This window comes from Leptonotus elevatus, chromosome 18 (assembly GCF_054856555.1).
Source record: "Leptonotus elevatus isolate MCC_2025b chromosome 18, RoL_Lele_1.0, whole genome shotgun sequence".
NCBI classification, from domain to species: domain Eukaryota; kingdom Metazoa; phylum Chordata; class Actinopteri; order Syngnathiformes; family Syngnathidae; genus Leptonotus; species Leptonotus elevatus.
In genome coordinates, this window is record NC_141256.1 from 11,527,777 (window position 1) to 11,552,126 (window position 24,350).

Genomic DNA, 24,350 nt, shown 5'->3' on the forward strand with positions numbered 1-24,350 from the left:
GGTCAGTCGTGAATGTTAAGCCCATCTTTGGCCTTGTTTGTAGCATGAGAAACTGCTGGGTGAGCTAAGAGAAAAGCAGGAGGACATGGACCGTCTCATCAGCACGGTGGAGAACCTGCAAAGGGAACTGGATCGCATCCCTGACTGCGACACGAGCCTCATCCACGGGGACATGGAGGTGTTAAGGAGCCAGTGGTTGGAGGCAAGTACAAGAAAATACTTGTATAATTTCCAACAAGATTCTAATTGAAATACTACAATATAAGGCAGCACGCTGGATGAGCGGTTAGCGCCTCACAGTTCGTGAATCATGATCTTAAAAGTGTACCATGAAATCCTCTGAAACACTCAATGCGATAATAATAAACCTCTGAATAGAAAAAGGAATTCCCAGGCGATAGCATGTTGTTTTCTTTTGTGGGACTCTGCCGAGTGCTCAGCTGTCCCCGCTAATAAGCTCTGAAATTTAAACAAGTCCTGACGTGTTTTTTTTTTTTCACGTGTCTTGCTCAGCCATCATACTTAGATTCATCAAGATGGATATTTCCACCAGAAAATTGTATGTCTCCATTGGACAATCTAAGAGCTTTTCAGCTTTTGATTGACACTCTTAACAATATATGTATTTTAATGGATAATTAGCATACAATAAGTCCTTTTATACAGAAACAGGTAGTGGATATATTATATTTTGTTTCCCTCAGGCGTCCGAGAGAATTCAAACCAACACCGAAAGGTTACGATACTGTGTGACCCTCTGGGATGATCTCAAGCTGATGGAGCAGGACATGAACCAATGGGCCGACGCCAACTCTATTGCCGAACTCACCAACAGCGTTGCCAACCTGAGCGATGGGGACACAGAGGCCCGCCTCGTCACCTTTCAGGTCGATTTATACTATAATCATAATAATAATTGCTGAAAAGGGGAATAGTGGTTGCAACTTCACATTTATGTCCAGGCTGAAATGGAGACGAGGGAGCACTTGCTGGACACGCTGCAGGAGAGAGTGGGGGAACTTAAAGCGCACGCTAAACTGGAGGAAACTCCCTTACAAATGCAGGTGATGATGTAGTGATCCGGATCGAATGCGACATAAACCTGCAGTGTTTCCGGGAAATCAGTAACGTCAACCGTGTTTGCGTCCCGTCTTCTTCACTTAGGTGCTCGAGTCCGAGCTGAGGAAGAAGCTGGTCCATGTTCAGGAAGCGTTCAACCAAACCAAACACACTGTGACCTACTTCACATTCCACAAGCAGCGTCTGGAGGACCTCATGTGCCAGATGACCGAGAGGCTTGAAAAAGTCGAGGATTCCTTGTCGAATCTCATCGAGGCGACCTCCCCTGAAGCCATCGCGGCCATTGAGGTAGGCTAGCATCGCCATTATTTTTGTGGAACAGAGTGCTTTTTTTCTTATTGAAAAAATATGACATCATTACATTATGTCCTCACGCTCTCTCACAGGGCCTTCAGGGTGTTGTGGAGCAACAGAGGGCAGACATGGACTCGGCCCGAGAGGCTCTGAGCACCTTATGCAGGTCGCATCCCTTTCCGGAGTTGTCTCACCTCTCCGCCGACCTCACAGCCGTCGCCCAGCGGACAGACGGGGTCGCCCAGCGTTGCGGCAAGGCCAGGGGCACCCTGCAAGACACGTTGCACTTCCGCTTAAACCGTGAGCGAGAACGCCGCTAAACAATTCATTACCGGGCCCTCTATGCCGAATGACTTTTAAGTCATCGGCAAAACAACCAATTAATCTTACCTGATCCATATTGTCTGTTCACGATGGAGATTAGCATCAGATTTAGTGTTGATTTTTCCCCAGGGCCCATTTAAGTGGCAAGCCACTCCATTGACAATCACTGTCTGGCGCACAAGTGCACTCTCTGCTCTGACGCACACCTGTGCCTCGCAGAGTAATGCTGCCGCTGTCACATTAGCTCCCGAGGGAGTCGTTTTGGCCGAGTTGCCATGGCAACTGTGCGGACACGCCTAGCCCTCCCAATTTGCATTAGCGCACACTTTTCCTTCCAATACGGGGGCGTTGAGTTATTACAGCTTTCCCCTTTCATGTTTGTGTTTGTTATTTTTGTCTTTTCCCTCAAGCAGAGCTTTTCCAAGAATTCCACTCCTGGCTGTCGGGATTGAAGTTGCAGTTGAAAGAATGCTCAAATCAGTCTGGAGACGTTACCGTCCTCACAGCAAAGTTGCAAAGACAAAAGGTACTACTTTTAGATTGCGTTGTTATTTTTTGTACTATAATCCAGCCCACCGCAGTACCTGTAACATTAATTGCATTAATTAACACATTTTTTTATTAATTATTATTATTCGTGCGCTCACACATTCACACTCTGGTGGCCCGTGGTGTTTTACATACATTCAACATTTATTGGTTGATTTTGTCTTAAATAGTTTATTATAATTACATTTACCCATAAAATAAAATTAAAAATTAAAAAAGTTTTTTTTCTTTGCTTCCATCTCCAAATAAACTGGACCATCTAATTAATTTTTTTTTTTTTAATCAAACAGCAAGCCTTGAGCACAAATGCTGTAGGGTATTGACTCAGATGCTGTTTCATTTTGAACTGAGCTCCTGGATTTAATTCAACAACAATAATCTAATCTCCGAGTCCCTCCTCCATACACAGTCGTCGACACAGTGGAATTCAGAGGGTGAGGAGCGCCTCTCTCGGGTTTGTGAGGAGGCAGAGAAGCTCCACCCCCACCTGCCAAAAGCTTCAGCAGCGCAGCTGCAGGAGCACCTTTCCTCCTGCCACAGTGAATGGCGGAACTTCCTGGACGACTGTTCCCGGAATCAACAAGGCCTGGAGGAGAGCATTCATCTCCTCAAAAGGTGAGGGACCATTTTTTCTGTGACGCGCTGTTGTCAAATTATGAATTCTCAACTCCTCTCCTCTGTAGTTTTGATGATGCTGTAGAGGGTGTCAGAGAATGGCTTAAGCAGATGGGGCTCAGCCTCAACAGGGAGCCTCTTGTCGGGGCAGACAGCCAACAAGGTGCCCCTGACACTAAAGAGGAACTGGAGACGGTGGAAAACCTCCATAAAGAGCTTTTAGCGAGACGGTATTAACATTTATTTCTTAAGCTTCCTCTGATCAGCTGTTTTAAGTGGTCACATATTCATATTCTCCTTCAGAGACTCGATTGAGCGTGTCATCCAGGACGCCCAGTCCTTGTCTGAAGCGGGACGCGGGTCCGGGGGAGAGGTCCGCGACGCGGGCCGGCTTCAGACGGAGCACCAGTCTCTGCTTAAAGCTGCCAGGGGGAGGCTTCGAGTCTGCCAGGAGAACCAGGCCTTTGGGGAGACCCTGCAGGGCGTGTGGGCCTGGTTGGAGGAGATCCAGGAGAAGCTGGGCACGGTTGATAGCACCATGGGCACCAAGGAGCAGTTGGCGCAGAGGCTGGAGACTGTGCAGGTGAGGACAAATGACCAATTTTGCTGCCTTTGATCCTATTCAACACTTGAGGGTGCTGTTTCTTCATAATCTTAATGCCATTTCTTTCAACCTGGCTGTTTGTTTGCACAGGATATCCTGCTTTTGAAAGGCGAGGGCGAGGTCAAACTGAACATGGCTATGGGTAAGGGCGAGATGGCCCTGCGCAGCTATGGCGCCGCCGGACAGGAAGTGGTGCGTTCGCATCTCCAGGAGGTGGAGGACGCCTGGGCCACGCTGCTTGTGACGGCCATGAGCTGCCACAGGTACGAGGACGAAGGTTTAAACCTCCGGAGCTCATGTGTATGCAATTACAAACCCCATGAGGAGATGACTTTATAAAGTGATGTTATGACAGGTGGTAGAGTGCAAATGTTACCGAGTATATATTTTGAGTGAGACAGATTTAGTCATGGTCATATATGTCTAAATTATATGTTTAAGTGAAACGTTTGAACGCCCGCCTCAAATTCAAAAGGTCTCACTTTCAAGCCCTCCTGTATGGTGTTTACACTTGAAGATTTTTCTCCCGCTTTCATAGAAAATTGTGCATCTAGATACGAGTGAATCGACTCGTAAGGTTTCCGGCAGGGACCTCAACTTACTTCGCAACAAGATTGGGCAGATTCTTTAAAAAAGAAAAAGAAAAAAGAAGCTTCAAGCTGTTTAATGCCACTCCCAATTAAATTTTACTTAAAACAAATGGAATTACACGTTGACTTTTTAAAACAAACATATTTGCCTTAAGAATACCCCCATTAGCTTAATGCTAACACATAATGAAAAACACCATTGACAGGCATGTGGTGATTGGCATTGATATTTTGCAGCCACTGAATCCTTTTTTTTTCTTTTCTTTTTTTTTCTTTTTTTCTTTTTTTTTAAGAGCTCAGTATTGTTCATTCGGTAATGTCATCATCATTGCTCTTTTATTTATTTTTTATTTTATATATATATATATTTTTTTTTTTTGTATGTGGGTGAGTATGTGTATGTGTGTGCGTGCGTGCGTGCGTGCGTGCGTGTATTTGTTAGCTCACCAAAAACCTATTAGAAAAAATCCCATACCGTTCACCTCAAGAGACTGAAGATTCTTACTTGTTTTCATCTGTATGTCTGTGGTATGCTGCCCACTGGTGGCCAAGGTGGGCACATCAGAAGGAGCAGCACAATGAATTGAAGTGAAGCGTTAAATCATGATGCACAAATTGTTTCTTTGAATTGTATTTCATCTTATTAATCTCCGTTTTTATTAAGTACAATATTTATATATAGTGTAATTTTCTTGATTAATTAATTAAATAGCACATTCCAAAGATTTCAGCATTTTTAATGCTCTGTTTTACTTCCGCCAGTCGCCTCGAGTGGACGGTGTCCCAGTGGGCCGGGTACCTTGAAAACGCTGCCCACCTCCAGCGCTGGATGGAGGCCGTGGAACGGGAAGTGCGCGCCTCCCTGGCCCCGCAGCCGGGTCCCAGGGAGAAGGCTTCCCAGCTGGAGAGATTGCGAGCCTTGCTGGCCGATATGGAAGACCACCAGTTGGCCCTGTCCACTCTGGAAGAAAAAGCCAGGGAACTCTTCAAGAAGACGGGTGACGCCGGTTTTAACCACGGTGCTCGAACGCAGCTGCAGGTGCACTTTGATGAGCTGGCAGCTTTGGTGGAGGTGCGAAGGACTTTGCCTCATCACGACTTCATGTCACTAAAAAACATCATGTTTACAGTTGTTGTGGGTTTTCTTTAGGAGAAAGTACGCCAGGCACAGAGCGTGGTCCTGGAACACCAAGAATACTTGGAGGCTGTCCGGGAGCTCACTGATTGGCTGATGACCGCTGGGGAGGAACTACAGCATTGGTCGGATGTATCTGGAGACTCTACCTCTATCCAGAAGAAACTACACGAAGTGAGGGTGAGATATACAACATCCTGTCTCGTATTGATGAAGAAACCGTAGTTTTTTATTTTTTATTTTTTATTTTGACTGTTCTATAGTTACCCACAACCATGATAAGGACAAGTGTGGATGGATGGCTTGATGAATCAAGTTACTCGATTGCTCCATTTATAATCTGTTGCTATGGTTACTGATTGTTTAATCCCATCTTTATAATGGGCTATTCAGGAGGACAGCATATACAGGAAATGTAAATGGATCCACACAGTTAGTACCACCGTAATAGATTAAAAAAATAAATCCTCCCGAGGCACATTGCACTACTAATAAGTTGGTTTATTAGCCCATGAATAAAAGTAAAGGAGAGTAGTATGCGATATAACCAAATAGGCAAATTGATTTACATTTTAATTTTCACGCTCGGATCCTAATTATCACATAATAAATTGTGTTTGAGGAGCCCTGGTGTGAAGAACGCAGACACACAGTCATTGATGGTGTCGAATCACACACACACACGAAGAGAAGGCGGTATAAATAGCATCGACTGCTCATCCTTAGGTTTCAGTTTCTACAGCCACGGTTTCCTTAGCAACTTTGCCTCCTCAATCCTCAGGAGCGCGTGGAGTGTCGACTCCTAGAAGGCCGCGAGCGCCTCGGCATCGTGCGACGGACCGCCACGTCGGCGGCGGAGCACACGGCCGCCGGGGGCTGCGAGGCCATGGACCGGCAGCTGGGGGCGCTGTCCCAGGCGCTGGAGCAATGGGAGGGCGCCGCCCTGAGGGCCAGGGACGGCCTGGAGGGGGCACTCGCCTCCGCCGCCGCCTCCGAGGAGGAGCACGAGCGTCTGACGTCTCGGCTGGATGACGATTTGAAAGAGCTGGACGCCCGACTTAGGGGGTGGAGCCAGGAGCTGATTAGAGCCGAGGGACTGTGCAATGGCGAGGAAGCGGTGACGGGATGGCAGCTGGCTAAGGTACTGGCTGGTAACATATGATTCATAATTGGTGCGCCATGTATTCTGTTGGGATTTACCCATCTTTATCTATATATGACATCACAGTTGCTTGGCTAGGGTAATGGCCAATCATGGCTCAGCTTCAGAAAACAGGTGAGCTGTAATTGGTCGTAGAATAGTTTTGACTTCCTCGTTTATATTATACAAAAGTGCAATATAGCAGCACACAAATGGGCCATGTATATAATCCGGGGTAGTTTACAATCAATATTCCTCCAAGGCATGACAAAAACATACATTTTAAATACTATTTCATGATTGCTTTCAGATCCCTGCAAATGTTTTGCAAACTTGGCTTGCTACTATTTATTTATTTATTTATTTATTATGCAAGAGCATACAGATGGCTTTGATGCAGATTCTGACATGAAGAGGTGGCTTAAAGCAATGGTAGTTATAAAAAAAAAACTGGCCAGTAGGTAGCAGCAGAGTATAAGAAATCAACCAAGGGCCAAGTTGCAACAAGCCCTTTTTGCCACTGTTCTCAACAGGAATGTGAATAATGATTCAAGTTAGCCAGATTCTAATGCTATTTGTGTGCAAAACATATAGAAATATACTATTTTCCTGATGAAAGAAGAGACTAATCTTTCATTTGGTAGGTTCCATGTTTTTATAGCAATAGAACACAGTATTCTGTGGGCCTTGCAAAATCAGTTAAAATCCAGTAAAACAGCCGCGAGCGAAGGAGGTTGCTTCAGCGAAAATGGATGGGAGTGAATGAGTTAAAGACACAGGCCCAGCACATCGTTGCTAAAAACTGATTGGTCCCCACCCCCCCAAAAAAAAAATCTAAAACAGCAGTGCAGCTGAGAGAAACACTACGAAATGAAGACAATCAACTTTTGGGAATAAATGAGTACAATTTAATGAAGAAAAAAATGAATGACAATATTGTTTTTTAAATGTAGGCTGTTGCTTCTGATAGTATTAAGGCAGGCCGGCTAACCACTGGGATTCATTATATGACAGCGGTTTTCCAATAATTGTGTATTGTTAGTATGTTTACATTGGAATAATGATAAACTGTGATTTGGGTAGAAGAAACTGTTATTATTTTGGCAAAGGTGATTAGCGTTGTTGTTAAATGGAATACGCGCGCGCACACATAGCGCACGCAAAGCATTCTTTTCCCCATGTGCAATTATTCATTCCTTTTGTCAATCAGGGAAAAACACATTAGTCTGTAAATCAGCTTTACTGAGACAACCAAGCAGTGGCAGCTACAATCCAATCACTCACTCTCATTTCCTACCCATCGGCCCCTCGACCGACACCATCCCCCACAAGTATACCTTTGCCAAGGACCTTATGCTGTTATTGACATTTTTGATTGTTTGTCATAGCTGGATTAGGCGCAAACTTTGTGGCAGGACGAGGTACGGGCCAAGGAAGAACCAATTACATTTTGGCGCCAATCCAAGATTGTTTTGGCTTTCCTTTTTTATTTTTTTTGGTGTTCTTTAATTATCTCTGCTACATTTTTCCCACTTTTATGTTAGCAAGAGTATGAAAACTTTAAAAAAAAAATGTTTTATTGTACATTTAGAACAGTTAAGTTTTTTTGTGTTTTTTTTATGCTAGAGCATAAAGAAGGCTTTGATGCAGCCTCTCAACTGCAGAGAACGGTTGAAGAAATTGTAGTTATTACACAAATGGCCAGTAGGTGGCAGCAGAGACCAACCAGGGCCATGTTGAACAAAGCTCATTTACCCAGAGTTCTAAATAAATGTTATGAATAATGATGAAACTTAGCTACATTCTAATGCTATTTGCTGCAAAATGGAAACAGATAGAAATGTACTTTTTCCTGATGAAAGAAGAGACTCTTATCTTTCTTTTGGTAGGTTCCATGTTTTTATAGCAACTTAACACAATATTCAGTGGGCCTTGCAAAATCAGTCAAAATCCAGTAAACCAGCCGGGAGCGAAGGGGATTGCTTCAGTGAAAATGGCTGGGAGTGAATGAGGTAATTACGCTTAAAAAATCACCTGACACCCCTAGTTTCAATGACATTTTGGTGCATAGCTCTGGTATGCCCCGAGGACAAATGGATTCGCTTTGGATCGTGATCTGGATCCACTCTCAATCCGCACCTGGATCACTTTTAGTGATTTTGTTGTAACTCAGAACGTTGTCAGTGCGTTTCAATTCAGATCCGCAGTTTTGGAGCCAAAGTCACTGATTTGAATCCTTCACTTGTTTGAAGTGACGTGTGGCGCTGAAGACTTCCTCGCCGCTTTCTCTTCCCTCTTTGCCGACTCTGCCGCTTTCCGGATGTTTACAGTTTGACTTCTCCCTTTCTAGTGCAGCCTCTAGCGCCCGCCCTCGCTCTGCCCCCCCTCAGCCATGCTGACCAAAAAGCGCGGCGCAGAGGAGGAGTCGACGTTCTCTCCTCCTCCAGCCTCCCTCCGTTTCCTGCATGCCCCCCCCCCCCCCCCCCCAACCCCCCCATCTGCGCCGGCTGACAGCTGAATTCCACCGGGAGAAGCGTGAGAGAGACGGTGCGGGAAGGAGGGAAAATGTGTGAGAGGGGATCAGCGGCGGGGTAGGAGAAAGGAGGAGAGAGGCACAGAGAGGGTGGGCGGGAGGCAACGTTTATTGGTCATACGTCAGAGAGCGAGGCAGGCAGCACATATTTCACGGGACAGGATTTTATGATGGGTCGATTGCAGCGTGTGAGGCGCTGAGGAGAGAGCGGGGAGGACGTTTGCGCTCGCCTCTTCCTCGCGCCGTGAAGAACAGACATGCTTTTGTACAAGCTGCACTGTGAGTACGCGTGTGTGGATCCGGTGGCCGGCGTGAATAGGAATGTGAATTGTGAAGGCACTTATTGAGCGGTGTCATGCGCGCACACGCACGCACTGATCCAGCCGGGCTGCGTTTTTATTTTTTTGTGCCGCTTAGGACGTACTGGAGGGGCTGCAAAGCGTCGAGCCGATGGCAGAGAAGTTGAAGGGCAAACTGAACGAGCTGGTGCAGTACTCCAAAGACTTGGGCTCGCAGTCGGACCGCGTCACCGCTGTCATCAAGCAACACAACAGGTGAGAAGGACACTGCGCATCCGCTTTGAGGATGTGTTAATGTGCGTGTGTGAGAACGAGAGATAACATCACCACGTAGGAATTTTCAGCAGAATACCAAATCATGATGTAATAGTCAAGAATAAATAGTGTATGTCAGGCTCCCTGGTGCTATTAAGTTAAGGTTGAAAACCGTAATTACAAGTTTTGTCGTCATTAGCTTACCTATGCTCCTTCTTTAGTGGAGTAAGGTAAGGCAATCTGCCCTGTAATTCGATATGGTAATCGAAAACCGATTACCAGTGATGAGATTTCAAGGAAGGCTAACAAACAACCCATACTTCTCATTACTGACCCACTTCTGTGGTAACAAAAGAAAACTTGTGAGAGCTGAAATCTCATGAAACGTGCAAACAGTTTATATCCAGTGTGATGGTTGTTTTGAACTCCCAAGCTCCCATATTTTACCAGACCATGTTCATTAAAGTGGAAATCAACCTTTAACATTTCTTGACAATAATATGTTCTATGTGACCTCAATAGTCTAAACATGACATTGTGATTAACTCATTCACTGCCATTGACAGCAATAGACGTAAAAAAAAATATTTTAACTATTTCTATTAGTTTAATATTTTTTTCCATTTTTGTTAACAAGAGTATGAAAGCCTAGAATGTTTTTTGTACATTTAGAACAGATATGAAATGTGTTTTTAATATTGAGTTAACTAGTGAAGTCATGCGAATATTTACAATTACAAATTGTAATCGCCTGCTGCCCCTAATTTGTAATCTTTTATATATATATATATTTAATTTTAAATATTTTTTAAAGAAAGAAATATTCAAAATTAGGGACGTCAGGCAATTACAATTTTTAATCGTAATTAATCGCATGACTTCACTAGTTAACTCACGATTAATCACAAATTTTAAATCTGTTCGAATACAATAAAAAAACATCTAGGTTTTCATACTCGTGTTAACAAAAGTGGGAAAAAATGTTAAACTAATAGAAATAGTTCAAATTAATTTTTGACGTCTATAGCCGTCAATGGCAGTGAATGAGTTAATATTGCATTTGTGGAATAAGAGTTAAGAAGCGAAATCCAGCCATTTTTATCCATCTCGGGGGGCAGCCATTTTGTCACGTGCTGTCGACTGAAGTTGACATCAATGTTGCTCAGGGCTAGGAAACGACCAATCACAGCTCATCTGTTTTCTGAAGCTGAGCTGTGATTGGTTCTTACCTGAGACCTATGCAACATTGATGTCATCTTCAGTTGACAACAAGTGGCAAAATGGCCGTCCTTAAAATAGCTGGATGTTGCTGCTTAACCCTTTAAACGTCACTTTTTGCTTGTTTTTAGAAGGTTTCGCTGCAGTGACCTCCTTTTAGTCTGCAAAAAGAGACAGTCACACATGCCAGTTCCATTGTGATATGGGAGCACACATCCGTGTGTCTCGCTCTTTACATACACAAGCATTGGTACAAATAAAGGCCTCCTCTCAAGTCGATGTCTCTTTAACCTAATTGCTTGGTAATTCTTTTTTTCGGAATAGCCTTATTGAAATGTGGTGCTAGATTTCAACTGTGCATCGGTGCAAGACGCAAGTGAATGACAGATTCATTGCTTTTCACTTTGCATAAATTTACCACGTTGCAAAAATGCGTGACTTCAATATTAGCTTATCATTTGCTCTCGAGGGCGGAAGGCACATTACAAGAGCATACAATGCACAAGATGAGGAGTGTTCACTGTTTGCGTAAGCTTATTTCATTTACACGATTGTGTGGCCATCGTAAAAAACATGACAGTTATCAAGCGGACCAAGGTGAAAGGTGACAGAGCCACCAGTTGCTATGCGACATGTAGCCTTGCCTTTGCTTGTTTACTGTGGTTGTTTTGCCCATTGTCCCTCTTTTGCTGTTATTTATGCTAATGGTGCTCCACATGCATTTTTAACCCACCGTCACGATCATTAGGGACATATATGTATTGGACAAAGAAATGACACAAGGAAATAAATCAGGCTATTGAAAATAATGAGATTAGGTTATTATGCCTTTTTATACAATTTAAAGTTCCCAAGTGTTTTACGAACAAGTCTGTGACTTGCTTGCATTAAAATATCCCAATAATCAGAGAGGCTTGAACAGGCAGGAGCATAGTCCAGAATAAGAAAAAAGAAAAGTAAGCGCCCATAAAAAAATAATTGAAAACATTTTCACTCGTGGAGGCAGCACTTCATATAATACATTGTGTGTATGCGAAACATGGTCACACTCCCTGCACGGCGCAAATATGGCCTTCCTCGCTATGTAATGAAGTAGATGCTTCTAATCAGACGTGTAAGATCTTAGCTCAGCTAATCTGTGCTTCCAGCAAAACCCAATGCAGCTCTGCTTACCCGTTGGCTTTGAAATGATGTCGTCAGACTCAAAGAAGATGTGAGCGCTTCTGTATGTTGGTGGATGGTTGCTTGAAAGTGGCTCTGAATCTTTGCCCAGCCTAACTGATCATATCATGGGTGGGAGGAACTTGCTGTAGGATATACTGTAATATAAATTGGCTAGAACTGCAGAATGGCTCCCTCACACACATGATCAGAAATAGGTTGATAAATAAAGATTAACTTGGGCTAATTTCACACTTGTTGGCTAGGCAAGGACTCCAGAAAATCTATATTTATATAAAAACAATGAAGTAAAGTATCTTGACTTTCATCAGAAGCCCAGTCTGGATTGCATCTTTTTGTGTAGAGGCGGGCAAATCCTGTCACACAAAAACAGATGTGCGTGTGCGCGCTGCCCGCGCAAGTTTACTGACATGCACGTGAATGCATAATGAGTCCCTCCTCACTGGTTTTTGAACAAAACTCCCACTCATGCCTTGCGCGACCTTCCTCATTCATGCATATACATGAGCGGGAAATGTGTTCTTCCCCAGCCTGCACTGAAGACCTAGCGTGTACATTTAGCCATGGGGGGATGTCAAAACTGTTACCTTTTGTTTGTCTCGTGCGCCACCGGTTTGGCATCAAGAACGGACGGATGGCTAAAAATAGAATGTGTGCCTAATATTCTGGCCACGTGTAACATGAAAGGGAAGCATTGTTATCCTGTTTGTGGTTTGTGATGATGAATACGTCCCGCCCTCTATCGTGTAATCAACACACTGTTGGCTTTCTGTTAAATCTCCCTGTCATGTTGTCTTTACGTCACCCTTTTCCTCGCAGCATCAAGCTGTCATCCCTCATATTATCACCCTTGTGAACTCTTGCCCCGCTCATATGTCGCCTCTCAACCCAATCCCCGCCCGCCCGCCCCCTCCCCCCAATCTGTCTGTTCACCGCATTGCTTCCACTTCACCCACTTTTCCATCTCTCCACCTGCGCGCTTCTCATCTCCCAGCCACAACACCATCCGCTATAATGTAAAGACAGTATCTACAGTATCCATCTTGTATTGATTAATTTATTGACTGTCGTTCCCTCTTTTCCACTTTTTGTGCCACAGTCTCAGTCTCCGCGCATCCCGGGAGTGCCAGAATAAAGAGCGCCTGTTGGAGCAGCGCTTCCGCGCCGCCTTGCGAGACTTCCAGCAGTGGTTGGTCAACGCCAAGATCTGCACCGCCAAATGTTTCGACGTGCCGCAGAATGTGGCGGAGGCCTCCGCCGCCCTGCAAAGAATACAGGTAAAGATGTATCATTTACATCCATTTTGGCTGTCGGCGGCTTCATTTATATAGCACGTTTCATATACACAAGCAAAGACGCAGCGCATGAAAAGGATTTAAAAACAGCAGAGAAAGAAACATACATTAAACACATTAACAGAAGACTTGAAAAACATTTAAAAGTAAAGAAATAAACGTTTGTTTTTAAAAAATGATTAAAATACCATACATACTGTGAAATCGAATTTACACTGATTTAAAAAAAAAAAAAACTAAGATTATTCCATTTGTGTGCAGGGTAACATCTAAATGCCGCTTCACCCCAAAAATAACAAAAAAAAAACAAAAAACAAGACCTTCCATAGGATTACAATGCTTTTTTTTATGTTTCAAATGCAACTTAACCATTAGGCTACACCAGGTATATTTACAGCAAAACTTTTGCACATATATTAATATGCACTATCCCATGAAAAATATATATATATATTCAAAATCAATCAAATCAAATACAGTAGTTACAAAGTTGCAAACTAGCCACACACAAATGTCACTCGAATGCCACTCGGAGCGCTGACATCAACCAAGGTTGAATCACTAACTGTCTGGCCATCTATTAACGTGACAGACTTCAGATGACTAGAATAGACCATAACATTTTGATTATATGACGGAGAAAATCCAGTCATACCTCACAATGATGAAAAAAAAAAAAGAGGCATTTAGTGGTAGTTAGTTGTCATTATTTGTTGAACTTGTTTGCATCAACATTTCAGGCAGGAACCCAGAGTGTGAGAGGATAGTGGGGAAGAGACTTGTTTTTTTTTTCGAAATTTGAGGTGTTAAGGTTTAACATTTTCGGAAGCTCCTCTGCGAGCGTGCTCTTGTTTTCCTCCGAGAAGCTGGCAGGTGTTAACATCCTGGCAGCCTTTCTGGAGCACCCCAGGGCCCACTGGCTAAGAGGCAGGTTGTTTGTCTGTGAAGGTAGATGTCCCGGCATCCTCGGTAATTACCTGCCTCCTAATTACCTTCCGGTGTCTGTCACAATGAGAAAGTTAGCGTCGGAGGCATTTATTAGCAGACAGTCACGTGACGATAACAAGAAGGGGGGAAAAAAGCATTTCAGATCAATGGCATATTCTATTTTTGTCTCGTTGTCACCGAGGCTTTCAAAGAAAGGCGTTAGCATGCATCCTCCTTCAGAAGTTGTTTTCACGGGATGAGAGGGAATGTCACCGAGTGTACGGCGGCGGAGAAAAAGAGAGCCATGTTTTATTTATCATTGACCTGGTGAGGAATGTGGAACAATGTTTCCACATGGCTGACCTCCAGAAGGGCCGACGTGGGAGGGGTGAGGACGACGACGGCTGCTGGGAGGGGGGGGGAGTTTATGGGGGATATCCAGGCTGTACCACCCTTAATTGGTGGTGTATACTTACACAAGCACGGGTGGAGGGAGATAAGAAAGCGGGAAGTTAGAAGACAAAAACAAGGCGGTGTGTGTGCGATGCGCTGACTGCACAGATGGTGGAGTGGTCCCTGCTGCGCTGCTGTCATCGTCTGAGCTCCGAGGGAGGGGTGTTTTGTGTACGGCTGTGCGTATGCGTGTGCATGGAGGAGCTACAGTATGTTAAAAAAGAAAAAAAAAAACGATAGAAGAGCACTTGACTTGTCTTATCCACCTACGCCGGTCAAGCCCCGCCTTGCGCCCACGCATGAGAAATCCATAATGACTCTTGATTAATTGCGTCATCTGAAAGTGTAAAGTGAGAGTCTGTCCCTCACCGGTATGCCGATATTGTGTTGAATTAGTCTTAGCCACAGCAGAAGGAGACAAAAAATTCCAGACCCATTTAACTCGTTCACTGCCATTGACGACTATAGACGTCGAAAATACATTTTAACTGGCCTGGTTAACTCATACGCTGCCATGGATGTTTATATTCGTCAAATGGAAATAAACTGTTTACTGTTTAAAATCTGAAGAAGAAAAAAATGCGGGGGATCACTTGCCGCTCGATTTCCTTCACTTGCACTTCCTCCTCCGCTTATGTGTGTGTGTGTTAAAAGCTCCTTTTGTCTCTGTTACCCCTCAGGAGTTCTTGAGTGACAGGGAGCACGGCCAGGCCAGACTGAGGACAGTGGGAGCTGGCGGGGAGCTGCTCATGGCGGTGGTGTCCAAAGAGCGGGTTGAGGGGATCAAGGCCAAAGTGGCAAACGCCAGAGAGGACTGGAAGAGTCTGATGAATAACCTTCAGCTCAGGGAGGATGCGCTCCAGGTGGGTTTTTAGTTAGCCTTTGTTAGGAATTATTAAGCCACCAGATGATACAGTTCACTTCAGTTGCTTGGTGTTTCTGCCTCAGATGGAGTTATATAAATCAGTTAGTCAGTTTGTGATCCCAAGGGGGAAAAAAAATTGTGTCGTTTATTTCAGTACTGTAGTTCAATTAAAAAAGTGAAAGTCATATTTTACAGAAATGGGAAAATATTTTTCTCAAGGCTAGGCTCTGCAATATAAAAGAATTAAAGGTGTCAGGTGATAACATTTTTAATCGTAATTAATCGCACGATTTCAATAGTTAACTCACGATTAATCGCAAATTTCATATCTGTTCTAAATGTACAATATAATACAATACAATGCAGTCATTTTTTCTAAGTATTCTTGTTAATATAAAAGTGGGAAAAAATGCCACATGCCATGTGGCTGCATGTTTTAGTCATTGGTGCAGTAATTTCATAATAATTATGAAATTGAGTTAAATTTATAAGGATGTACAAAAAAAACAAGTGTTTGATATTTGTGTTGAGGTAATTTTTGTGCCACTAGATGGCATAATTGCATTTGTAAGACGTTGGTGACAGCTCAGTGCATTTTTCTTTTCATATTAAGAGCTAACAGGAAGTAACTTGTGAAATTCTGCACATTTTTAAAATTGTAAAATTAAACTTGACGCCAGTCTCCACAAAACTTATGCATTGTTAATAAATGTATTACTGCTAAATTTTGACGTGGACGTGTCTGCTGCGCAGTGACTGAAATTATAAATCATTAGTTTAAAAAAAATTGTGTCATTAAAATAACTTTAAATTAACTCAAAATTAATGCACTAATTTTGACACCCCTAAAAATAATATATATATCTTTTTTTTTTTTAATGTTTTTAATGTTTCTCTCTGTGTGGAGTACATCTATAAAAGTTAAATTTCACTTTTTAAATTGAAATACTAAAATATTCCCTGATACTGTAATTCATTGTCTAAATAGTGTGACATCATCTCTCCATCAATGAATTCCATCAATCAATCAATCTTTATTTGTAGAGCACTTTTCACACACAAGTGCTTTCTTCAATAAAAACCAAGGTTAATAGCATACGCACACACAAACAAACACGTGCACGCACACACATTGACTGGCCTTTACATCTCATGGCTTAAATTAAATCATAACACAAGGCTATTGGAAGATTAAAAAACAATCGAGAAACACCATCTATAAGGCAAAGAGGAGGCAGGAAGGAAGACAACGGTACACGCAACTGAACAAAAACTATGAAGGTGGAATGTCATCAATTCCACAGTAAACAAAGGACAAAATGGTGGAAATCCAACATTTGCTGTTCTTTTTCTTTTTGGCTTATTATAAGAAGAACAAAGGCTTTGTTTGGGTAAAGCTATGCTTTGTTTTCTTTTCATTCCATTGCCATTGTCACACTGAAGTGACCATTCTCTGTCAGCCAATCAACAGACTGCTTCTAGGGTCCACTCTTTAGGGACTGTGCCACTGCAGTCGGCACACTAATAGAAAAGTGCCACTGATGCAGACCAGATACTGTAATTTAGTTTTCACTGGAAAAGGTAGTCTACTTCTTACATACATGGATGAAGAACCAATGTGGTATGCTAAATATGTGGTTTGGCTTTTGACATGAATCTAGTCCAGTGTCTTTGTTGTTGTTTTTTTTAAACTCTATGCTGTTTGTAATACGGCTTTTGTTGTATTTGTGGAGCCTTTCGAACAACACACTTTCTCCAGCTTTTAATTTTAGTCGCATTATACTATCGCATTTTTTCATGCTTTGTTGTCATGTTTGATGGACTGCGTGTCCAGAGCCTGCGGTGTCAGATGACAGAATTCGAGGCCAGCGCCGAGCCCCTGCAGGAGTGGCTAAACAGCGCTGAGGTCAGAGTTCAGGAGAGCAGCGCTCGGCTACACGACCTCTCGGCCAAGAAACAAGAGCTCGGCAAACTGCAGGTAATTACTTCATTTTTAAAATGTTGAATTCACAATGTTGTGGTTAGCATTTTTTTTGTGTTGCTAGGATATACTGCATTTTAATTGTAACAATAATGTAAAAAAAAATCCTTTAACAACATCCATCAGCTGCTATTGTATAACTTTAGGTTTGGACCGTTGAGCTGATTTTTCAAGGGCACCAAATACTTGTAGCTCCCCATCAGATAAGCCTCCCTAAAGTGTAATCTGAAATCAGATGGGGGGAAAGAAGACCTAATTACATTTGTTGAGCGCCACTGGATCAAAATAGAGCAGCGGCTTGACATAATAGTCAAAGGCAAAGTCGGGGAATCTAATTAAATCCCCTCTTGTCAAAAGATTTTTTTTTCCCCCTTGCAAGCGATAACAGAATCTGTCATGTCTGGCAGAGACAAAAAAAAAAAAAGCGGTGGGGGTAGAACGGTGAGGAGCGTTAAAAAGACAAAACTGACAAAGGGGAGAGAAATGCATCAAGCCCATCGCAAAACGCCGCCTTAACACTGTTGATATTTTTTGGTATTTACTCTGTCGCCTTTTGTCTGGCCCGCCAACCAATTGCATGATTCCCCTCAGCACCTCAAGTATAATACAATACGTCTACTGGACAGCTCGGCCCAGATGAGGACAAACGAGCACTACTGAAAATGGTTGACTGAATATGCCCTGACATGACGTCTCCATGTATTCTCTTCCTGCTCCGTCCCAACTGGACGCCAGAGTGTCCTGGAGGAGATGTCCAGTCGCGACGCAGAACTGGGCCGCCTCAGAGAGCGAGCTCACCGACTCTGGGAGGGTCAGGCCGCCGGCAAGGGCTTCCTCCATCGGGTGTCACAGCTGTCCGCGCAGTACTTGGCTCTCGGCAACTTGACCAAGGTAACGAGTTCTGGCAGTTTTCTTTTCACAGGTACTTTCTTTCCTCTTATACTGTACTCGGGTCATTTGTCTCTGTATCCAAAAAGATCCAAATTTTTGTGGCCTTATCAGCGCAAAGAAAGGGCATAGCCTGTGTTAGCTTCGTCCTAAAATGTCAAACGTGTGAAATGTGGAAGTGCGGCAGCAGCTGACCTTTTTCGAGCCCTTATTAAATTGTGTCGATTGTATCGCCTACTCTGTGATGTATTGGATTGCGAGCAAAATGGTTGCCAGTGTTCCTCTGGACAAGCAGAGTGTTTTAAGAAGATTTATTGCCATTGAGCCACGACGCCAGTAGAAAGCCTTTTTTTTTTTTTTTTTTTTATGGGTCGTCTTCCTTTCAAGGTTTTTGTTTATAACATTAAAACTCCATACAGGACAAGGCCTCCAGGATTGAGCGCGTGGTAGGGGAGCATCGGCTCTTCTCTCAAGGTCACAAAGAGCTCCAGGAATGGGTGTGCGAGGCCCAGAGCGTCCTCGGCACGTGCACTTCCACCACCTCTGATAAAGCTGTGCTGGAGGACAGAACGATACAACTGGAGGTAAACCGGGCCATGTCGGGAAAAAAAAAAATGCTATACAGGCAACTTGAAAAAAACCTCAAGGAGTTACTGTCGATATGGTTCGATTGATTATTTCTTGTGTGCAGGCCTTGCTCGCTGCCCGCCAAGAGCGGGAGATCCAACTCAAGATGCTGCTTACCAGGGGAGAAGCCGTACAGAGAAACACGTCGGCTGAGGGCGTCCCGGTGATCCGCAAGCAGATCCAGGACCTCAAGGACTCGTGGGACTCCCTGTTGTCTGCCTCCATCAAATGCAAAAGGTTGGGGTGCCAGTTGACTCCTCTACATCAGATTGTTTTTTATCTTCGCAAAATACGTTGTGTTAAAAAAATTCAGTTTTAAGGTATTCAAAGAGTGTAGGAGGTGTAAAGTATTAAAAAAAGAACATCAATGTATATATAGTGTCTTTATATAATCTTCTGCGATGTACAGTGGGGTTCACTGTATTCGAATTTGAACTCTCACCCGTGAGTTAACATCGCTTTTTGGTGTTCACAGCCAGCTGGAGGGCGCCTTGTCACAGTGGACCAGCTACCAGGAGGACGTGGGTCAGTTTGTGCTCTGGATGGACCGCGTTGAAGAAACTCTGAGTTGCTCAGACAGACAGTATGCGGAGATGAGAGATAAGACTGCAAACCTGGGCAGGACTAAGGTACGAAGCAATCTCCAAAAGAGCATATTAGTAAAAAAAAAAAGGGTCAAAATGGATTTCTCGAGATAAGGCATTGATAGAAAACAAGAATTCAACCAATTACATAAAGACGGAATGGGAATGGGAACTCGAGCTAGTGATGTGGAAAGCCCATCAATCGACCAGTACTTCCCAAAAGTGGAGGGAATTTTCCTGGAAAAATTTGATATGATTTTTTTTTGTCACACCCAATATTAAGAATATATATTTGAAAACAAATCTCACGTGTTGGAGAGACTGTGGAGAATTGAACGCAGATCATGCGCATGTTTTTTTTGGAAATGTCAAAAAATAAGACATTTTGGGGAAAAAATACACAATTTGGCAGGACATACTGGGGTACGGCGTCACCTTTTTTTTTCTTCTTTTTTTTCTGCTCCTTTTTTCTTCCTTTTTTTTTTAAAGAGCTCAATATTGTTCATTCGGAAATGTCATCATCATTGCTCTTTATTTTTTATTTTTTGGGGTACGGCGTCACCTTTAATTGTAGGACCCTATACATGAATGACTTTGACGAAGGAGTGATGCAACATGATGACAAATATACTACTTGTGGCAAGCAAAAAAAGCTATAACGAAAAAATGGTGCTAAGTGGACCCACCGAATGAAGACCAATGGAAGGCAATCGTGAAAGAAATCCATACGATTGGAGATGATGACTTTTCATATGAGACTGCAGGGTAGACAAGGAGAACAAAAATGGAAGAAATGGACCACATACATGGACACGAACAATACGAGGAATAGACTTAAATTGTTTAGAAAAGTGACTCCCCTGTTAGTGTTTAAGGTTTGTTTGTATTTTATATACAACAATGTTGTGTGTGTGTGTTCAAAAATCAAATAAAAATGGAAGTGGGAAAAAAAGAGCAAATATTAACAAAAATAAAAACAATCAAAAGCTTTATTCTATACATTTGTATCTCAGGGGCTCCCTTCGGTGTTTGTGTCCCGACAATGAAGGCATGCGCGTGTGTGTTCATTCCAGCTTCTGTATGAAGAAGTGCTGAGTCATAGTTGCCCCCTGGAGACTATCGCATCAAAGGGGGCCAACATGGCGGAACACTGCAGCACCCAGCAAGAAGTGAAGCAACTCCAGAGTCGATATGGCACCCTGCAAGAAAAGGCCAAGGTATGTAAAGGTGTTTACTTTCAACTAGTATTCGGAGTGATCATCTCCATTTTCTTCATTTTTTATATATATATTTTTTAACAGAATGCAGTCAATAAAGCCAAGGGGCTGGTGTTGATCCACCAGGAGTATCAGCGAGGACTGCATGTGTTTGAAGATTGGCTGGAGCAGGAACAATCCACTCTGACATCGTTGTCCCATCCGGAGGGCAATGTGGATACACTTGAGGAAACCCTGAAACAGCTTCAGGTCATCTTTAATCTGAAAAACCCCCCTGTCCATATTAGTATCCTCTTAAAAATTCACCACAGCGGCGACACCGTATATTCACGATCTCTTCCATTCCCCGTAGATTCTACAGGAGCGCTGCTCAGACGGCCAATCGCTGCTGTCCTCCGTGCTGAGCAGCAGAGAGCGGGTCATCCCGTGGGGCGTACCCCAGATCGAGGACAGAGCCCTTGACACGGCGCAGCAGGAGTGGGGGGCCTACCAGGGCAACCTGGAGGAGACCCAGACGCAGCTGAACTCCACCTTGGCCAGGCTGAGAGAGACGGGCCACAAGTTCCTGACTTTGGCTCACTGGCTTGAGGAGATGGAGAAGGGGGCCGACTTGAGGCCGCACCGGCGGTCGGACAGAAGCACCAAGGAGAGTCAGCTGAAGAAACTCAAGGTTAGCATGTGATGTGAATTTGATAAGTTTGTCTTTTCGTGGATGTTAAAATCCATCCATCATTTTCTATGTTGCTTGTTTTCATTACGGTGAGCGAACTTACTTTGGGACTGCTAGACAATTAAAGGAGCCATACAGATTCTAACCCGGAACCTCAAGACTTGTGAGGCACACGAAATTAACCACTAGGCCACTCTGCTGTGTCTTGAACAGCTGTGTCTTGAAACGGTGCTGACACGACAAGGCGAAGTGGACGGCCTCTCCTTTCTGGCCCAGCAAGCGTTGGAAGAAAGTGACATCAGCGCTCGCGTTAGCGTCACGGCTAACCAGCTCACTGCGCGCTACCACTCTCTGCTGCTCAGCATACAGGTACTGTTGTCCCTTGGCGTCTCCTTGATGAAGTTCTGACAGATTCAATTCAAAAAAATAAAAAATAAATGTTTTTAGTGTTTTTGTCGTCTGTCGACGACAGCTTGAAGATTAATTAGGTTCACCTGCAGATGTGGGCACAATTTCTCATGAGGCATCTGTTCATAATTTGATTTGCTTACTTACCATTTAATCTAGTAGTATATATATATATATATATATATATATATAAAACATTTTTTTGAAGGAATCCAAAATTCTAACATTACATCTGCCTGGCATAAAAGTATTTTTGATGTTTGAGCAACAGGCAACTGTATTGGTTTTTCAAAACTCATGTTGGCCATCTTGCACATTTCCTGAAACCACATTTATGTAGATTTGTTCAAACATTATTCCATAGCAATTAGAAATAATATGTAATAATGTTTTAAAAGCTTTGCTACTGTACTACTATTTAGCGTAAGCTTTACTTTTTTTGTTATACAGATACTTGCTATTTTTATATTTATTTGAAAGGGTCAAAGTTCTGAATGGTGTGCATTGGACTAGTAAGAATTTGCCATTACAAAGTATGCTCATGTATGTTTTTATTTATTTATTTATTTTAATTTTATTTTTTACATTTATGGCCTGGAAATGTTTTTTTTACTGCATTTCTAACTTGACTAACGCTAAAAATTGAGGTTACGTGGCCTCTTTGGGAACCGAGAACCGCTTATAGAAATTAAAATGAATTACTAAAGGCAAATGATGTCATCCTGTCAGCCGTTGTTCAGAAATGATCAAATCTCAAAGCCCTTGGGTTGGCTTGATCCAATCTTGTGTATTTGAGGAAGGGATTGAAAATATGTGTTGAATTTAAGAAAACTTTTGTTAGGTTGTTCTTTCACTGTGGAGTGTTTGGACTTTGCTTCTGAAGTGAACCATTGAAGTCGTCTGCATCCTCTGATCCAGCCTCTCTGTTTGTTGTCTCCTCCATTTGTGGGGGACTTTGAAAAAAAAAAAAAATCGACGGGGCGCCTTTATTCTGGACCCAATGAGACAATCTCACACCCAGCACCGGGCGGGAGTGGAAAAGCTATCCACGCACCTCATTGATTTTTACACCTTCAATGACAGCCCTTTCCAAAAGTTCCCGCAGCTTAAATTGGCTTCACACAACACGCGACAGCCCTGTGATGTCACACACTCTTGTAATTATGCCATGTGAAGTGGAAGGGAGGTGAGGGGCTGTTGCCTCCCTCACGGGAAAAGGTGTGCAGTTCTGTGCACTCGGCAATATCAGCTAATTGGAGCTCCTCACCGCAGGATTTTGGACATGGAGTGAATAATGTGTCAAAGCAGCAAAGCAAGCCTCTCCATCCTCGTGGTGTTATTGACTCAAAATCTCAGTCAAGTGGATAATGCCCCCCACCCCGCCAACTCCCTCCCTTGTGCAGTTGAAACGGGGGGGGAGGTTGAGTATTTTCTGTTTTGATGGCAGTTCACAGAGCTTTTGGTCCTCGGTGGTTACAGCCTGCTGGGGCGCAACTTTAAAAAGAGAAGCGAGGCCGTCGAGTCTTCCGAACACTGACAGAAACAACCTGAAGGGCTGCTGCTGCTGCTGCTGATGATCACATGGGAAATAAGTCGCACAATATATCCAAACAATTAGAGCAAATAAAAGCGGCTTTGAAAGGATGACGGATTCGTGCATGAAAATGAATTTATGATAAGAACATCAAATATTGAGGCAACTGTATTGATTTGTCATATGCTCACATTTGTTCAAATCGGCTTTTTTTTTTATTGACGCTCCGTCAGGAGACCATCAAGCAATTGCAAGAGGAGCTGAAGAGCATACAGGAGGCCGACAACCTTTGCGTCGCCTTCACCGATTGGCTCGGCTCGACTAAGAAAAGCTTCACAGAAGTGACGGACACTTCGGAACCCCTCGACCGCAACGCACTGGAGAAAAAGCTGAAGAAATTGGAGGTACTGCTCTAATTAACTGTACATGAGTGCATGTTGAGGAGTGGACGTTAACTCATTTGCTCCCGAAGACGTATAAAAACGTTCTATTTTAAATATTGCCATGGTCCCAAAAACGTATTTATATGCTTAAAGCAATGGTAGTAATTACCAAAAAAAAACGGCCAGCAGGTGGCAGCAGAGTATAAGAACTCAACCAGGTCCATTTTGCATCAAGCTCTTTTCCCCAGTGTCTTGAACAGGTTTGTGCATAATGATGAAACTTAGCTATATTCTTCTAATGCTAATTGCTGCAAAACGGAAACAGATACAAATATATGTTTTTCCCGATGAGAGAAGAGAGACTAATCTTGCTTTTTTTTCCATGTTTTTATAGCAATAGAACAGAATATTCTGTGGGACTTGCAAAATGAGTCAAAATCCAATAAAACAGCCGGGAGCGAAGGGGGTTGCTTCAGTGAAAATGGTTGGGAGTGAATGAGTTAATTAACAAGTGTCATTTTACATTTTACACATTTATATGAGTGTGAGTTTTATTATTATTATTATTCAAATTTTGCAAGATTGTTAACTAAACTCCTCTTTTTGGTGTGTCAAAGTGACAAGATGTTAATTTTCATTTGACAAGGACATTTTAGTCATGTAGTTGAGTATCAATGTTAATTGAAGAGGAGTTTATGG

At 43.1% G+C, this 24,350-nt stretch overlaps 1 protein-coding gene across 3 annotated transcripts in view; it reads left to right on the forward strand.

Annotated features, from left to right (window-relative positions):
- Positions 1-24,350, forward strand: part of syne1a (spectrin repeat containing, nuclear envelope 1a) — a 111,819-nt gene that overhangs the window by 28,959 nt on the left and 58,510 nt on the right. For all 3 annotated transcript variants that reach the window (XM_086061103.1, XM_086061104.1, XM_086061105.1), the window contains 26 exons: positions 44-202; positions 705-887; positions 963-1,064; positions 1,165-1,368; positions 1,467-1,674; positions 2,112-2,224; positions 2,657-2,862; positions 2,931-3,092; positions 3,166-3,445; positions 3,557-3,729; positions 4,819-5,128; positions 5,207-5,371; positions 5,973-6,332; positions 9,283-9,419; positions 12,919-13,096; positions 15,175-15,357; positions 17,194-17,337; positions 18,076-18,231; positions 18,648-18,812; positions 18,920-19,092; positions 19,331-19,484; positions 20,513-20,656; positions 20,741-20,905; positions 21,009-21,326; positions 21,540-21,695; positions 23,502-23,672. In XM_086061103.1, coding sequence (XP_085917229.1) covers positions 44-202; positions 705-887; positions 963-1,064; positions 1,165-1,368; positions 1,467-1,674; positions 2,112-2,224; positions 2,657-2,862; positions 2,931-3,092; positions 3,166-3,445; positions 3,557-3,729; positions 4,819-5,128; positions 5,207-5,371; positions 5,973-6,332; positions 9,283-9,419; positions 12,919-13,096; positions 15,175-15,357; positions 17,194-17,337; positions 18,076-18,231; positions 18,648-18,812; positions 18,920-19,092; positions 19,331-19,484; positions 20,513-20,656; positions 20,741-20,905; positions 21,009-21,326; positions 21,540-21,695; positions 23,502-23,672 — 4,869 coding nt within the window. The remainder of the gene's footprint in view (positions 1-43; positions 203-704; positions 888-962; positions 1,065-1,164; positions 1,369-1,466; positions 1,675-2,111; positions 2,225-2,656; positions 2,863-2,930; positions 3,093-3,165; positions 3,446-3,556; positions 3,730-4,818; positions 5,129-5,206; positions 5,372-5,972; positions 6,333-9,282; positions 9,420-12,918; positions 13,097-15,174; positions 15,358-17,193; positions 17,338-18,075; positions 18,232-18,647; positions 18,813-18,919; positions 19,093-19,330; positions 19,485-20,512; positions 20,657-20,740; positions 20,906-21,008; positions 21,327-21,539; positions 21,696-23,501; positions 23,673-24,350) is intronic.